General features: G+C 50.0%; 8 protein-coding genes across 8 annotated transcripts; 3 read left to right on the top strand and 5 right to left on the bottom strand.

Moving 5' to 3' along the window:
• Positions 1–1,270: 1,270 nt before the first annotated feature.
• On the top strand, positions 1,271–2,136 carry N7506_003591 (DUF2293 domain-containing protein; the record flags this gene model as incomplete). The annotated part of the gene is made up of 2 exons (XM_056952886.1): positions 1,271–1,471; positions 1,525–2,136. 2 exons carry the CDS (start codon positions 1,271–1,273, stop codon positions 2,134–2,136), a joined length of 813 nt encoding a protein of 270 aa, XP_056814578.1.
• A 467-nt stretch (positions 2,137–2,603) lies between these two features.
• On the bottom strand, positions 2,604–3,715 carry N7506_003590 (uncharacterized protein; the record flags this gene model as incomplete). Its single annotated transcript, XM_056952885.1, has 2 exons — positions 2,604–3,423; positions 3,612–3,715. The coding sequence occupies 2 exons, from the start codon at positions 3,713–3,715 to the stop codon at positions 2,604–2,606; spliced, it is 924 nt and encodes a 307-aa protein (XP_056814577.1).
• A 141-nt stretch (positions 3,716–3,856) lies between these two features.
• Positions 3,857–4,321, bottom strand: N7506_003589 (uncharacterized protein; the record flags this gene model as incomplete). Its single annotated transcript, XM_056952884.1, has 1 exon — positions 3,857–4,321. The coding sequence occupies one exon, from the start codon at positions 4,319–4,321 to the stop codon at positions 3,857–3,859; it is 465 nt and encodes a 154-aa protein (XP_056814576.1).
• Positions 4,322–5,948: 1,627 nt separating this feature from the next.
• N7506_003588 (uncharacterized protein) lies at positions 5,949–7,208 on the top strand (the record flags this gene model as incomplete). The annotated part of the gene is made up of 2 exons (XM_056952883.1): positions 5,949–6,293; positions 6,354–7,208. 2 exons carry the CDS (start codon positions 5,949–5,951, stop codon positions 7,206–7,208), a joined length of 1,200 nt encoding a protein of 399 aa, XP_056814575.1.
• Positions 7,209–7,599: 391 nt separating this feature from the next.
• N7506_003587 (alpha-glucosidase) lies at positions 7,600–9,327 on the bottom strand (the record flags this gene model as incomplete). The annotated part of the gene is made up of 1 exon (XM_056952882.1): positions 7,600–9,327. One exon carries the CDS (start codon positions 9,325–9,327, stop codon positions 7,600–7,602), a length of 1,728 nt encoding a protein of 575 aa, XP_056814574.1.
• A 1,160-nt stretch (positions 9,328–10,487) lies between these two features.
• Positions 10,488–11,003, bottom strand: N7506_003586 (uncharacterized protein; the record flags this gene model as incomplete). The annotated part of the gene is made up of 1 exon (XM_056952881.1): positions 10,488–11,003. The coding sequence occupies one exon, from the start codon at positions 11,001–11,003 to the stop codon at positions 10,488–10,490; it is 516 nt and encodes a 171-aa protein (XP_056814573.1).
• A 381-nt stretch (positions 11,004–11,384) lies between these two features.
• N7506_003585 (uncharacterized protein) lies at positions 11,385–12,185 on the bottom strand (the record flags this gene model as incomplete). Its single annotated transcript, XM_056952880.1, has 1 exon — positions 11,385–12,185. One exon carries the CDS (start codon positions 12,183–12,185, stop codon positions 11,385–11,387), a length of 801 nt encoding a protein of 266 aa, XP_056814572.1.
• Positions 12,186–12,594: 409 nt separating this feature from the next.
• Positions 12,595–14,462, top strand: N7506_003584 (glycoside hydrolase family 32 protein; the record flags this gene model as incomplete). Its single annotated transcript, XM_056952879.1, has 2 exons — positions 12,595–14,044; positions 14,089–14,462. 2 exons carry the CDS (start codon positions 12,595–12,597, stop codon positions 14,460–14,462), a joined length of 1,824 nt encoding a protein of 607 aa, XP_056814571.1.
• Positions 14,463–16,477: the final 2,015 nt, after the last annotated feature.

Raw genomic sequence — 16,477 nt, 5'->3', positions numbered from 1 at the left:
ATTAGTCCAGGCCTCCACAGTGTTATCCACCGTTTCCTACTTTCACTCCGGACACCACGAATTCTACTCCGTACTTGATGTGCGTGTTCAGTACCTGCAGGAACGGGCGGATTGTGCGTGTCCGAGTGGATTACACCATCCCAATGCGCCGAACTCCAATCAGGAGCTGGAGACAGCGAATCCCCCTTGTCTTTGCATCTAGAACGGGTTCAGCTCCAGGTGGAACCTGAGGCCTATGACGACATGGAATCTGGTCTCACAAAGAACAGAGCAGTCTTTCCGTGGATACAGAGTACCATCTATATGGTGCATCTATACGCTTTACTCGGCCGAACTACTGGACTGAGAATACTCCAGGCTCGGGGAAGGGAGCCTTTAACTTTCTCCCTTGAGACCCTTGCCAATTGGGTACCGAACTCGGTGATGAGGTGCATACGACCACGGAGATCTGTTCACTGCTCAGCCCCTATCTTGGCATCGAGGGAAAAAGTACGTGCTCTTCATGTCCGGAGTCCGAAATCCGGAGATCTACGGAGGAGAGTCGAGCTCCTTTTCCTTTGTGCCAACTTCCCCTTGAAGTCTTCCAATTTCCCAGTGTCTAGCGTCTCAGTGCCCGGTTTCCAGACTAAGACACTAAGCCCACGGGGAGCTCCCCACGCTAATCGTATGAGATCTGATGATCCTAATCTTATTCTAGAAGGTTTCTGGGGTGATACTCTGGTCATATGCAATCTGACCTCGGGAGCCTCCTGATCTAAGGGACTATCTGTACTCCGTACTCCGTAGTTTACGATAGAGTGGATCTAGTGGCATCATTTCCCTTCTTATTTCGCTCACTGGCAATGTCATGACTATACTTCGTACTCCATTCCTTTTACGGAGTATCATCGGACGCTAATACTGCCGCTCGGCATCTCGGAGGCATGTGCTGCCGTGCTCCAATTTCGGAATATCTAAGCTTCATCTTTAAAGCCAATATTCGGCATCAAATATTATCCTGTAAAAATCCATTGGATCAGATCGAAGTGAGTGAACAGATAACTTGGGAGTAAATTAAATGATCAAGAACAAACATCAAACAAAACAAAGAAGCCTGATTCTCCAGGCATCAAGGCCCCACTCTGATTCGCTCCTGCATTGAAAGACATCAAAGCCGCATCAAAGCCCAATGTCCCAGAGGAAATGACATGACATGAGATAAATATGAAATGAGAACCTTTCAAACTTCCAATCCTCATCTACTCTGTCTGATCCCCTCTTCACTTCCACCATGACACCCACAACAAACGCGAAGAACATCCGCAACCGCAAACCACGGCACAGGAAGCGGAACCGCCGAGGGCGCGCCCGCGACAAAGTTCGCTCTACCGATTCTCCCCAGCCTCTGGACGAGGTCCTGAACGAGAGAAAGCGCAAACCCAAGAAGAAGAGCTCTATACCAATTCCAGTATCCGATGATCCACTCGAGAAGGTACATACATACCATCCCTGATATCCTCAAAACCCACCCACTAACACTTACAGAATATCCCCGAGAAGGCTCCAATGCCAGAAGGCTACGTTCTCGTCCCAAAAGGCGATGTCTACGTCACCCGCCACTGTCGCAGTAAAACCAAAGACGCCGATCAAATCGTCTACGTCGTCTATGTAAGTTCTCCAACTCTGCAAGTAAACCTCAATCTAACCCACCAGAACCACACGGGCAAACGTACCTTGGGGATTCGAGTCCCAGAAGATATCCACATATCGGTCCTTGCCTCCGCAGCAGAGACAAAAGAGTCACGCGCAAATGCCGTGTCCTTAAGAGACAAGAAAGATCTATCCAAGTCTCGTGCATTGCTAAAGTCTGAATTCCCGCTCATGCCCAAGGAATCTCTGAAAATTATTCTTGAGCATGCCTTCCTGAAAGGCTCGGGGCGGGTCGGGAGGACGGGGATGATTAGTGATGATAAGAAAATTTTGTTAGCGGTTGATGCGCATATTCGCCATGTGCATACTCCATATGAAAAGTTGCTTGATGCTGGTGTTGGGAGGAAGGAGGCTAGAGAGCAGGTTTGGGATTCTGTGAAGGCTGTGGAACGGGCTTGGCAGGGTGTGACGGAAGAGAAAAAGAAGTTGCCTTTGAGGCCTACTTGAGATGATTCTTTGATGCATTGCGGGTGTTTGGGGTTGTTTGATTTGAGGGGTGGCTTTTAAGGCTTGCATGGAGTTCTGGTTGTATTCAGCATGGTGTATAATTTTGCATTTAACGATATGGCTTGGGAGCTCAGTGAGAATTCTGTGGTTCATCAGACAGAGTCAATCGGAGTATGAGATTTCTCAGTTCACGCTATTACAAGGTGTAAAAGCGAACCTGAAAGCGCGAGGTCTTAGGAAGCGGTCACTCTCACCTTACTGTCGATGTTGACCTGAGAGTAATGACAAGGTGGCGAGTGACCCTATAATCAGGACTACTATAATCAGTGTGCTATGATTTACAATATAAAAAGAGCGGAACCAGCAAGTGATTATTATTTGACTCATGGGCAATGATGGTATTTTCACCTGGGATCCTTTGTCTGGCTTAATCGGCGATAGGCCATGATCCACCCTTCAGTCAACCATTAATGACGCTCATCATGATTGTGCACTAATTCCACCTTGAAATGAGGGTGTCGATAAGGCAGGGGATGTAACCAACCAAGCCCATCCTGCATCATGTCAAGCATCTGTCCCAGGCGACGGAAAACAGAGCTCAGAGCGCGCTCTCGGTTGTCGTGATTGGCACTGAGGGCAATCATCACATGCGGAGTCCGATTCTCAGGTGAGAAGGTGGCGGCAATGGTATGAGCAGTGCCGGCATTGAACATCCGACTGATGCTAGACCGGGCTTCTCCGACGATGACCATGTCGGAGGGAAAAGTCACATTAAAAGTGACAGGAATGTAAAAGACGTGTCGGGTGACACGTCGATATTGGCGGTTTGCCCGCTGAATAGGTGCATTCTGAGTCTGACGACGAGGTCCACGAGGCGCCGATGGCGGGGCACCTGAGTCGATATCCATTGCATCGCCATTATGGGTTGTAGTGGCCCAGTTGCTTCTCTGCATGTTGGAAGATGAGAGAGTGGCGTGAGGGCTTGATGACTGTCGAAAGGGTATGTTGGGGAAAGTATCAAGCGGGGTGGTCTCTACAGATGCTGCGAAGCTACCTATCCCGCCAAGCCGACGAGAAGACGTGTTTCCACGCCCAGGGACGTTTCCTTCCCAGTCTCCGGAGACCCGATCGGTCTCAGGTCTGTTTGGATCGCGCAGATAGCCGGGTAGATCACCTGAATTGGGTCTCAGAGTGAGGGCGAGGTGGTAACTGTCGACTGCGGCTTGGTTAAGCGTAGTCGGACTGATGGTCGCAGAGGATTCCGAGTCGAAGGAAATACTTCTGTTCCTGTAGATTATGTTAGCTGTTTGATCAACTTTATCATCTGCTTGAATGAGTTATACAGCTGATGCGGATTCATCTTGACGTCGTGTAACGGAGTGGTGTGGAAGAGAGAAGAAAGGCAGATGTCAAAGCGAAGGCCCTTTCCTCTCTGCTCGTTTATGTACGCCTTCACGGGCGTGCGGGCGACGTACCGAGCTCGATCGAGCTCGTTTGAGACATCGTCTTCATACCAAACTACACGACCGGGGTTATTCGTACTACGTCTAGTGTGCAGATTTTTGAAAGATTTATTCATTGCCAGACTCGATAGGGACTCTCCATTAACCATCCGCAACTGGTATCTGCTGAGCAATAGACGTGGAAAAGCGTTTTCGGGGACCCGCCCATTTCCTTATAGAGGTTGTGAACCGGGTGTAAATTTGAAATAGGAGTGAGCTCATGCAGTCTCTTCGAGGATAGAAACATTATCGAGATCGCCGGTATCGAGATCAAGAGGTGCATGTAGGGAAGGTGTAGCGGTCGTGGTCTTGGGAACCTTGTTGTCGCCCTTGGGGACTTCGACGTTAGAGTCCTTCTTAGGCTTCTGTTCTTTCACACGCTTGGCCTCCTTGTTGTTGCTCTTGGGGTCCTTGACCTTGGGCTTGACCGTGGGCTTGACTTCAGGAGTAGGCTCTCTAGAAAGAGAGCGCGAAAGTTCGCTGAGCTCGGACTCTTCGGAGGATTCGTGTGCGGAGGATTCGTGGGCGCTGTTGCTGGCGGAGGCGATCTCGGTATACGCCCTCTTCTTTGCCTTGGTTGTGGTGATGGAGTTCCACTCTATGTAGTGGTAGTCGGGGTGTCCGGTCACCCTGTCGACGCAGTCGGGGCGTGTACGGGCGCTTGTGTGACCGACCTCGCTCATGAAGCCGGGAATCTTGTTGAGCTGTATGTAAGCTTTGATATTCTTGAATCTAAAAGCACTTGCACACTTATAATGGAGTCCTGTAAGCCGACTGCTAGGTTGTCTTCAGGGTCTGAGTGGAATTGACAAGGTGAAGACCGATTCTACCACCGCTGCAGGCAACATTCAGACAAAGAAGACCCCCCCATAAAAAGCTGTGCTGCCGCCGAACTTAGTCAAAAATGACAATGTCCACTTCGTTGCGTGGGATGCTTGAGATTCGAACTGGAATGTTGTTATCAGACGGCATTAGTTCAGTGATGTTTGATCTGGCACAAATTTTGTCTGCGCATCCATATGGACACCTCGACGCCCGCTTCTCCCATGCATGAGAACAATTCTGCTTCAAGCCAGGCAAAACAAGATTGCGAGATCCACATTTGCAGAAGCCTTGTTCCCTATAGCAATTATTCTGGCGTCTGAGAATTTCGTTCTCCAAAGCCTCGTGAATGGTTCCCACCAATCCTCGTCAGGTTATTTTCGAATTTCTCGTTGGTTTGCGCCTGGGAGCAAGAATGAGGTTAAAGATGCCTCTCCCTTCTACCTATGCTCTGCTTCGGATCACATCTAGGAGGGAAGGTATTCTTTTCTCATCTCCCAAGATTTCGTCGAAGGTATTGTCTGCTCTGTCTTCTTCAATATTCACAGTCGGTGATTTTCGCTGCGCTGCAATGGGCGTCAGATGGTGTGGCAGTGAAACTCGGCTGCTATCATCCCTCACAGTTGATGCTTCATTGGTCTCATGTCCCCGTAAGTTGTATCGAGAGGAGGGAAATGTGGTCTCGAGATGTAGGGTCTCGAGATGTAGATATGAGATTGGGGAGTGGGAGAGGGGAAGAGAGGAAGAGAGGTAAGCTCTCGATTTACGATTATATACCCCACCTGCTGGCAGTCTGCTCAGGTGACAATTGCGTCTTTCCATGGCTGCCTCTGCCACGTAACAATTCAGATGACCTGCTATAGATCTATTCACAAATTGACCAGTGGACTTATTGGTAACTACCAGGATGATCGAGTTCTCCCAAAAGTGTCATATGGGTATTCAGGCTCGAGCTTACCCAGAAATGATCTGGAGATTAGGGGATGGCCTTCCCTTGCATTCTACTCTTGATATCTATGGGGGTTAAATGTAAACCTTCTCATTGATTATTGAACCAGCGGGTAGTTTGCACCCTCAGTCCCTGAATTACCAGGAACGAGGTATTGGCACCTAAATCTTGGCATAGAATTTAAGGTTGTTGTATAGATCTGTCCGCCATTTCCTTAGGTTCGAGTCTGAAGGTACGCAAAATCGAACTAGACACTGAAACTGACCTCGCCCAATAAATCCCAGCTACAGAGTAATTAACCAGTTTATATCCTCCCAGACAAAAATAGAATGACGATCTTGTCTCAGCGCCAAACATCCAAGACCCTGAGCCCCACAGTAAGCAGAGTCCAGCCAATAACAATAGAGTGGACCATGTGGAGCCCTACCCAAAAGAGCAAATGCCATGGGTTTTACACTTTTTCTGTGCTGCCTTGCCAAGCTCCCAGGGCTACTCAATCTCTACCTCATGGCATCTTCCTGCTTCAGACATGCTCAGCCATGAGAGGTCGTTTCGGTGCTTTCTACCGCCATAAGTACCTGCTGGCAGCAGTCCTGGTCATCCTGGTGCTGTACCACTCACTGCCCGCAGCAAAGTCCACCCTCAACCCCCGCACCGAACAATCCGAGAACCGCCCACGATATCTCCACCAGTCGCCCTTTCGCGCAGACCCAGATCATGAGTACGAGACTGCCTTGTCGAATGCGCTGCGCGCCATTGAGGTAGATCGCAATGTGGATCCCGATGCGACGGATACTATCTGGCAGATCATCTTGTCTAGTAAAGATCAGCGCAAGGACGATTCATACGAGTTGGAGAAGAGGAATCCTGAGTGGAAGTACCAGGTATGTAATAGACAATGGACTCCATCTCTACTGACTTGAACATCCAGCTAACTCGCCTAGTTGATCAATGCCGACTGGGCCGAAACCTTCATCACGAAGACTCTGGCCTCAGTACCCGATCTCGCCCGTCTCTATAAATTATATCCTCATTATGTTCAGCGCGGAGATTTGCTACGGTATCTAGTGCTATGGTACTATGGCGGCTATTACGCAGACGTGGACGTATATCCAGCGAAAAGTATACGGTCTTGCCCGACGCTCAGCAACGTATTCGCCAATCCACCAGCAGCCAGCAATGTGTCTCTAGTGGTTGGTGTAGAGATCGACGAGCCCTTCGCCTCGCCGCAGAAAATGCGCGAATGGCACTGGGCGCGACGATACGGATTCCTCCAATACAACATCTACGCACCGCGCAGGTTCAGCCCACTCCTGCGAGAAGTCATTGTTCGAGTCATGTCTCACACGAAGCGCCACACGGAGGGCAATTTCTGGGCGAGATACGATGAGATGACGACATTGGAGATTACGGGACCAGGCGTGTTCACCGATGCGATTCTCGATGTACTTTCTGATACCTTGCCGCCTGAGCATCCGCTCGTTGAGAAGTCGGTTGAAACAGATGCGCATTTTGGGGATTTGGTGCCGCCGTACTCGGCACTACCTGTACAGCGGGTGACGTGGGCGCCGTTTCATGGGATCACCGAGACGGTTTGTGCCGAGGATTCCGCTTCACAGCCTGGGAAGATGGGCGGGATTTGTGTGTTGCCTGTTAATTCTTGGGGCAATGGGCAGAGGCATAGTGGGGCTGAGGGCTTTAGTAGCCAGCATTCTTGTATCAATCATCGATTTGGGGGGGACTTGGAAGCCTTGGAAACAGAGTTGGAAGAAATATTTGTTTGGTTAGAGAGGTCGTGACTCGTGAGCGTTTTTGATGATTTTAGCATTTGATACCGCCAGTTCTACATTCATAATGAGACTCTTGTTTTGCTCTTGATGCCATGCTCATGGAAACTTGGTCGGAGTCCGAATTGGCGTTTGTAAACTTGGCGTAGCATACCAAAACTTTGACAGACAATGTGACAGAGCTGCAGAGGATACCCACCGCATTTGCCGATCTGCGGCAATAGCAGCCCTGCGGCAAGGGCGGCAAGGGCGGCAGGTGGAGACTCCCGAGGTCCAAATGGACGCTCCCGATACGATCACTTTACTTCAATCTTCTGCTATTTTGCTATAACTTTCATTCTTTTTTCCGCGCAGCAAGCTGATATGGTGGCTGTAAATTTTTGCATTCATTCTCCACGGTGAATCATGCTGTCAATAGAACAATACTGCCAAAAGGTCTCAACTCAACATGATCTCCAAGATGAGCAGCCTGATTGGAGACCAAAACTCGCATACCATCAGTCTTCACAGACACCTTCGATTCGCGATCAGAGAAGTTCAGAATCACGACTGCGCTCTGACTGGTCTCTTTGCACGTCCGTTCATACCCAAGTACCATCTCACCAGTATCAGACTCTGGCAACGGTGTATAAGAGCCGTACACAAAAACATCAGCCAACTCCTTCCGCAGCGCAATCATCTGCTTCCAATACGCCATGATGCTCTCGGGATCCTCCACCTGACTCGCAACATTCCAATCCACGTAATCTTTATTAACCGTCATCCAAGGCTGGCCAGTAGTGAAGCCCGCGTTCAGCGAATTGTCCCACTGCATGGGCAACCGACCGTGGTCTCGAGACTTGAGCTGCAATTCCCGCAGCACATCACCCATCTTAGACTCATCGCCACCTCGAGCTTGCAGAACTTCATTATAATAATTCTGCCCTTCGACATCGATGTACGCATCAACTCCATACTCGGTGCCGAGATTGGCCATACCGATTTCCTGACCAGCCAGCATAAAGGGCGTCCCGCTCAACGTCGTCAGATACGTAGCCAGCATCTTAGCCGCCGTAGCCCGGTGCTCGGGTGCATCAGAAGCATAACGCGAAACGGATCGGCCACTATCATGGTTGTCGAGGTAAACAGTGTTCCAGCCATCGAATTTGGGCATCACCGTTTGCCATAGATTGGTAATTTCTCGGATTCTTCGAGGATGGAAGTCGTTTCGCTCGTACTTTCCACTGGCGCCGTGGTCCATGTCCACGATATCACCGGTGAACAGCATGTTTAGTTCATGTCGGTCTTTCGCGACATATTGACTAACAGAGTGTTCATCTTTCGTGAAGCCCAGCTCGCCAACGGTCATGACGTCGTAGTTGTCTAACACTTTGGTTCGAATTTCGCGGATGTAGTCGTGCATTCTAGGACCCGAGGCAAAGAATTCCGCGCCGGATTGGTAGGGCTCGTAGTTGACGATCTTCCCATCTGGCAAATCCGGATGCTTGGACATCAAGTTCATACTGTCGATACGGAACCCGTCAACCCCGCGATCAAGCCAGAAACGCATATCATCATGTGTTGCTTCACGCATTGCAGAGCTCTCCCAATTGAGATCTGGTTGACTCGGCAGGAAAAGGGCGAGATAGTACTGTCCCGTAGGCTCGTCGAAAGCCCACGCACTACCCCCGAAGATAGATTTCCAATTATTGGGTTCTTTCCGGTTCCCAGTTTCGTCGAATTTGGGGTCCCGCCAGATGTACCAGTCACGCTTGGGATTGGCTTTTGAGCTGCGAGATTCTTTGAACCAGGCATGTTGGTCGCTGGTATGATTGACTACCAGATCCATGAGAATGCGCATGTTGTTTGCGTGAAGTTGATCGATGAGGGTCTGGACATCCTCGATTGTGCCGTATGGCGCGTGGATGGAGCGGTAATCGGCCACATCGTAGCCCATGTCCTTTTGGGGGGATGCGAAGATTGGGGAGAGCCAGATGGTGTCTACACCTAATGACTTGATGTATGGCACTTTGTTGATGATGCCGGGGATGTCGCCGAAGCCGTCGCCATTGGTATCAAGGAAGCTGGCGGGGTAAATTTGGTAAACGACGGCTTCTTTCCACCATCTCTTTTCAATAGTGGGGGCAGCCATTTTGAGATTGTGGTGCTCTGGTTGCAGTCTGACACACACAGGATGAATGGTGTCTTTTTGACAAAGAAGAGGTGCCTTCTTATCACTTCCCAAGCGAGTCCTATACGAGATATGCCCGGAGGAATTGTGGAAGAATGAATGAATCTTCGGCGAAACCAGACGAATATCCCTCACCACCAAGAGATGCAAATTTCCCAATTGTTGAGGAAGCGCCGGCTTTGGGGAGAACTTGGAGACAGGTCGGCGAAACCCAAGACGATCTTGCAACTTACGAAGGCCTATGCTTCACATTTGCCGAGCATACATGGTTTCTGGGGAAGACTGGGAGCTCGCTCGGGGAAATCAATCTTGAGAGCTGTCATAACAAGGTCCATGGTTGAGGAGTATGGGAGCAAGCTCAACCCATGGGGACAATCTGGCGACTGTTCGGGGGAACCGATGCAGAGGAATAGGCGGAGATAGCCGCCAGCCAGGGATGATTCATGACTTGACGTTGTGTTTCTCCGACGCTTCCCCGATGCGATCTGGTCGGACTGCAGACCGAAGTATGTGCAAGTGCGTGTGACCGAGCTCAAAGCTCTGAGTTCAAGCATCGAGCACGGTTCTTGTGTCAATGCTCTCGGGTTGGCGCCTTGGGATGTTTGGTTTTAGTATGAGAAAACATTTCAGAGTGTTGTGCCCAGACTTACCCCTCGGCAGCGAATTAAATCCGTAGGTGTGGAATAAGTCCCATCTAGAGATTTCAAGGGAACAAGCAGAGTCATGCATCCAAGTGAGCCGACAGAATTCATTCGCCCGTCTGGGCTAGTGGTATGATTCGCGCTTAGTATGTTCCACCGTTCTCGGCAATTTCACAATTCCTTTACTAACCAGTTCCGCAGGGGTTCACCCAAAGCATAAATGCGCGAGGTCCCCGTCAATCCCGGGCTCGGGCCGATTTCTTTTTTGCTTCTTGTTTTTACTCCATAACCATCAAGGCCATAGAAGTAGCACTCTTATGCTAAGGGAAGCGTTGAAGTTAACCGTGGGGAGAGAAACATCATGATTCCAATTTGTACATCGCGAACTCGATTTCAGTTGAGTTTATATGTGATCATCTTCAGGATTGACAATGGCGCGTGCTAGAGGAAAAGAAGACGCATCACAGATGACTAGACAAATCAACAGAGACCCTCTTTGACATGGCGAGTTCTGTCGAACACCCGCGCAGGCCAAGTGCCCTCCTGCTTGACCCTGACAGCCTGACCATCTACAACAGCAAAGTCTGGGAACTTTCGCGGAGAAACCTTGCCGGCATAGAGCGCATCGATATCCGTGTAGGAACGGTTCTGAGTCTCCGGCTGAAGAAAGTAAAGACCAGCCATGATGAAGAGTTCAACTCCGACGAACAAAAACATAACCTTACCACCCCAATTGAGTTCATCGGGATTGATGAAGTAGGGAAAGACAGACGACAGCAACAGAGCCGTCAGCTGCTGACAGATCAAGACGAACGAGATTGTCTTCGGACGTGTCGCTTGTGCGGCGGTCTCTTGAGCTACAGCCCAACCGTAACATCCAACAGTGGCGGTGTATAGCATCGACCATGTAATCATGAAGGCTAGAACGGCCGTGTTGGCCGAGGCATTTGATTTCGGGGCCATAGACACACCGGCGATGATGACAGACCAAAACATGAGCATGGTCCCCCCGCCAACGAGGCCTTTCCTTCGTGGAATCACATCAGAGAGGCACAAGGCGACGAAGTTAGATAAGAGTTGCAAGGTTGAAGAAATCGCTGTCAATTGGAAAGAGTCGGCTTGACCGATCAACTGGAAGTAATAGGTCTGATAGGTATTTGCGAAATAGCCGCCTGAGAAATTCTAGGATTGCAGACCAAGAACAGCAACGAGAGTGCGAGATCGATGTTCTTTAGTGAAGATGCTCTTCCAACTTGTCTGGCCGGCGGCGGTCTCACTGTCTTCTGTCTGCCTGAGCTCAGTCTTTATAATCTCGACACGAGCATCAACATCAGCGTTTGGGCCATAGAGCTTCAGAATCGCCTTGCGGGCATCTTCCTAGCGACCCTTCTTCATGTACCACACTGGGCTTTCCGGAAGGAAGGGGAGTCCGCACAGGTAAATTCCGGGTGGTAGGAATGTCATGACAAATGCAAGCTTGTAGGACCAGACTCCGTGAATATTTGAAGCTCCATATCCAGTCATGGATGCACAGAATTGACCAAAGACAATCATGACGTTTGTGAGAGAAGAGAATGTAGAGCGAAGCGCCGTTGGTGCGTTTTCGGTGACGTACAATGGCGGGAGTACAGTCGAAAGACCGACGGATAGACCGAGGAGAAGCTTGGAGACAAATAGAACAGGCAGGCTAGGAGCAAATACTAGCGCAAACGACGAGGCAAGTGCCACGACGATAGCCACATAGAGGAGGAACTTCCGGCCCAAGTAATCGGCGAATTGACCAGCGGCGTAACCGCCGAAGACCTGTCCAATTGTGGAAGCTGCGTTCCAAAGTGACTGCCATAGAGCAGGGATAACATATTCGTCTCCAGCGGCGTAGTATTCGCCGTATGCCTTGCGGAACTCGGGAAACGCGATGGCGATTCCCGAGAGGCCTGAGTCATAGCCCCAGCTGAATACAAGGAGGATTGTAAAACAAGCCCAGCAACAGTAGCGTTTCTCAGCACGCATTGCGGTCAGCAGTTGGCGCCATTGATCTTTGGCCGTCAAGTCCTGGGTGCGAACGTCCTCCAGTTTGACGGGCTCAGGAGCGGAGAGGACTTCGACGTGGCCGAGACTGGGTTTGGTCTCATCTTGGAGACTGAGCTTTTCAGCTTCGGAGTCTTTGCGGGTATCCATGATCAGCGAGTTGCAAAGATGTGCTCGACAAGGAAGAGTAACTGATCAACATGCCTTCCCCGGATCTCGGGAACAGCTTGCCATTTTATGTCTGCGTGAGCGGTTGAAAACGAGGACAAGACTGGCTTTCGAGAACGAGGAAAATCCTCGGAGATACTCTGCGATACCCTCAGACCTCGCGAGGTAGACCGATCGGATCCCCCATGGGGCATGGCGAGTCAAGAATCCGGGGCCAAAACGTCAAGCGGGAGAAGCTCGGCGAAACCACCTCGAAGCTTCACGCACTCCGTTGTATCGCCGTGATATTCGCCGTGATATTTCCGCACGAATTTTTTCGATGGTGTCGATATGCGACTTTTAAACAGAAGGGATTGGCTATGGAAGCCTCAGAATCATCTTCGTTTTCACCATGTCGAGCCCCTCTACATCCGGAGGAACTTCGCACACCCATCCGACAAGCGTCACCACTCCCGACGGATATCAAACTTCCAAAAATGCATGGCGTCCTTCATATCACTTGATGCCGCGAAGTGGTTGGATGAATGATCCCTGTGCTCCGGGGTACGATCCGGCCACTGGCACATACCATATCTCCTTTCAGTGGAATCCCAATGGCCCTGACTGGGGTGATATCTGCTGGGGCACTGCTGTTTCTACGGATATGATATCTTGGAAAATCCAAGAAAACCCCATTCTATTACCAGACACGCACTATGATGCCAAAGGGGTTTTCACCGGTTGCTTTTTGAAAGGACACGACGGTTCCTTCAACTATATTTACACAAGTGTCAGCGCACTCCCCATCCACCATACTATTCCTCATGTGCGTGGATGTGAAACATTAAGCATGGCAACGTCTCTTGATGATGGGCGCACGTGGGAGAAGAATACCAGAAATCCTATCCTGCCAGGCGAGCCACCCGGTCTTGATGTCACTGGCTGGCGTGATCCCTTCTGCGCTCGCTGGGAGAACATGAGCACAGTCCTGGGAATGGACTCGCAAACTTTGCTCGGAATAATATCAGGCGGTATAAGGGATGTGACACCAACCAGCTTTCTCTACAAAGTCAACGCAGAGGATCCGTCGGATTGGTCCTACCTTGGTCCTCTGGCGAACTTCGGTCTCAATCTTAGACCATCAAGGTGGTCCGGGGATCTTGGGCGAAACTGGGAAGTCACCAATTTTCTACCAATAAAGGACCCGGAAACTCCCTCCTTGAACCACGACTTCCTCATCATGGGGACCGAAGGTTGCTTAGAGGACGCGAATGGGTCACCTGTAACCGCAGGCCCATCTCGTCCAAGTCGAGGTCAGCTCTGGATGTCTGGGACTATTCAGAAGCAACCTGGCTCCGGTGTTGCTCAAATCTCTTATGACTATGGAGGTCACCTCGACCACGGATGCATGTACGCTGCCAACTCGTTTTTCGACCCAAAGATCCAAAAGCATGTTGTCTGGGGCTGGATCACAGAAGAGGATCTGTGTGATGAACTGCGTCACCAGCAGGGCTGGAGTGGCATGCTTTCAATGCCACGCCAGATTGAGATGCAGACTTTGAAAAACGTGGTGAAGGCTCTCTCGTCCGATCTCTCGTCTATCACATCCGTCAAACTGAGCCCCGAGGGTGGTGACAGGTTTACAGTTCAGACGCTCTCCACCCAACCATACCAACCATTGATTGAAAGTCTCCGCGTGGGTTCAAGGCTATCCAAACTCGCTCCCTCCATACTCTCGTCCCATGGAAACGATGTCGCATACCCACCAGAAGCCAGCCAAAGCAAACAGTGGGAGCTCCAATGCTCTTTCAAACTGTCCACATCCTGTACTGCTGTCGGCGTTTCAATTGGACACACGCAAGGTACGAGAACCTCATCCTTTTCTTGGACCCTACTGACTTTGTAGACTTTGGTGAATCCACCACCATGACTTTTGACCCCCGGCTCGAGACATTCACGATCTCCCGCCCATCGCTGGGCTTGCCACACGCGTCCTTGTTGATCAACAGCTCCCCCGAATCCGCTCCCCATACCCTGTTTACCACCCACAACCCCGAAACGAATGAATTAACGACGGAGACGCTTGATATTAGGGCGTGGAGGGATAACTCGGTTCTTGAAGTTTTCGTGAATGGTCGCACGGCAATCTCTACCCGTCTCTATGCTGGTAGAGACACATTTGGAATTCGATTTTTTGCGACTTCTGATATAGAAAATGCAGGAATCTCTGGTCATACAAGATTAGAGAGTGCGATGCTGTGGGATGGGATTGGTGTTTAGGGGTACGCAAGTCTATGTCATCTCACTTTTGCTTGAGAATTGAAGAGATCGTTCCTACTGGTTTTCTTGTCCCTTTTTATTCGATATCGATGGGAAGAGGTTGCCCGTACGCTGAATATTGAGGTCATGGTAGAACAGCGTAGCATTCACATTCGAGCAATCCATGGATGTTTCAAGATGGCATATTAATTACCAAGGTTCGAGATGATGGCGGCTTCCAAGGATAGATCATCGTCGTATGTCACATCTTTATCCGACTACCTAGAGCTGGGTAGGACAATCTTGGAACTCAACGCTTGAGATATAGAGTCAACTTGAGACATCTTACGGTTAGACGAGGAGGTTGTATCACTACGTAGGCTGGAGTAATTGTTTGGATGTTAAGACATTGGATACAATATTTGAAGTTTGATGAACTATGAGTGTATTCCATGCCAATCTGACCGAGAGAAAGGAGGCTCGTTAATCATCAAGGCGAGGAAATTCGATCAAAATCCGACGATGAGGCAACCACAGAGGCATAAAGCCACGGGTTCCTCGCAGAGGGATTCGAAAAATAGAAAGAGAGAGCAGGACAGACACGACAGACACGACAGACACGACAGACACGACAGACACGACAGACACGACAGACACGACAGACACGACAGACACGACAGACACGACAGACACGACAGACACGACAGACCCGACAGACACGACAGACAGGAGACACGACAGAAGAAGAGACACGACAGACAGGAGACACGACAGAAGAAGAGACACGACAGAAGAAGAGACGCGACAGAAGAAGAGACACGACAGAACAGAGCGCAACACCAAAGAAAACCGACTAAAGTACAAACAGGGGAAACCATACCAGGAACAAACGTGAGACTCTGAGCACTACTAAGCCTGAGTTTTCGGCTCCCCCGTGGTTATATTCACGAGCCTTCATGATCTGTCTTGCACTCCTCGCCATCAAACTCGCACTCCGTCCGGTGGAACTCTGGGACTCGGTGGATTCCTGGGTCCTCGGGGTAAGTATGATAATTCGTCCGTTGGGACAAACCTTGCTCATCCGGATGTTCACTGGCAGGCGGAGGAGAAACCGGGGAAGACGTATGTACACGTTTCCACTTGTGGGATACGTCGGTAACAAATAAGGCAAGGGAATATGTACAGAAGATGGAAGCATAGGAAGAATTGAAGACAGAAGAGGGATACATGAAGAGGGTTGGAGGAGAAGAGAAGAAAGAAAGGGGAAAAAGTGAGGGAGGGCATGACTTTATACATGGGGAAGCTAGGCCCCAAAGGGTAACCACCCCAATGTGGATGTCGGGGCTGCCTTCAGATCAGCCCTACACCAGAGACTTCCAGCTTGATCTTTATATAAACACTGTTCATACACGGACCTGTGGCGGTAAAATGATTGCTATTTTAGTGTTACTGCTTTGACCAACACAGTCTCATCATTGACCCGATGTACAGACTCCAAGCTTCCAACCAGTCTTACGGATCCATCATTCATTCAATGAACACAAAGATCCGACTGGCTTGATACTTCACTTGAATCTACGCTCAATCAATATGCTAACACCTGCATTTTTGCCTTCTAGTTTCCTGCCTCCTACCACATTGGATAGCCCCATGAACCGATGCCCAATATTCGCGAACTATACCCAGAGCAAAGATGGCATCCCAATGGGGTGACAATCACCACATTTTTCAAATGGAGAAATTATATGTCCGACCCTTTGTCAAGGCCCTGGGAGAGAACAAAGATTTGACACGCCAGCCCCAAGCACGCCAATCGATGAGCTGTATACTCCCAATGATCCTGATTGTTCCCTGCTGGTGATGGGAAGTTGCCAGTGACAAGATTTTGGACTTTCCTTCACCGCAGCTCAACGCATCTTTGCTCAAACTTGGAGACCTCTCAGGCCTTGATGGACGCGGTTGATTTGCCAGGCAGACGACATACAAGGACGAGGTCTGGCAACTGGATACTGACTTCCGTGCTCTTGGGCCAGTGG

Source organism: Penicillium brevicompactum, assembly GCF_028827555.1.
Source record: "Penicillium brevicompactum strain IBT 35665 chromosome Unknown utg000002l_segment0_segment0, whole genome shotgun sequence".
Lineage (NCBI taxonomy): Eukaryota > Fungi > Ascomycota > Eurotiomycetes > Eurotiales > Aspergillaceae > Penicillium > Penicillium brevicompactum.
Note: the sequence above shows the minus strand (reverse complement) of the source record. Positions and strands in the feature narration are given on the sequence as shown.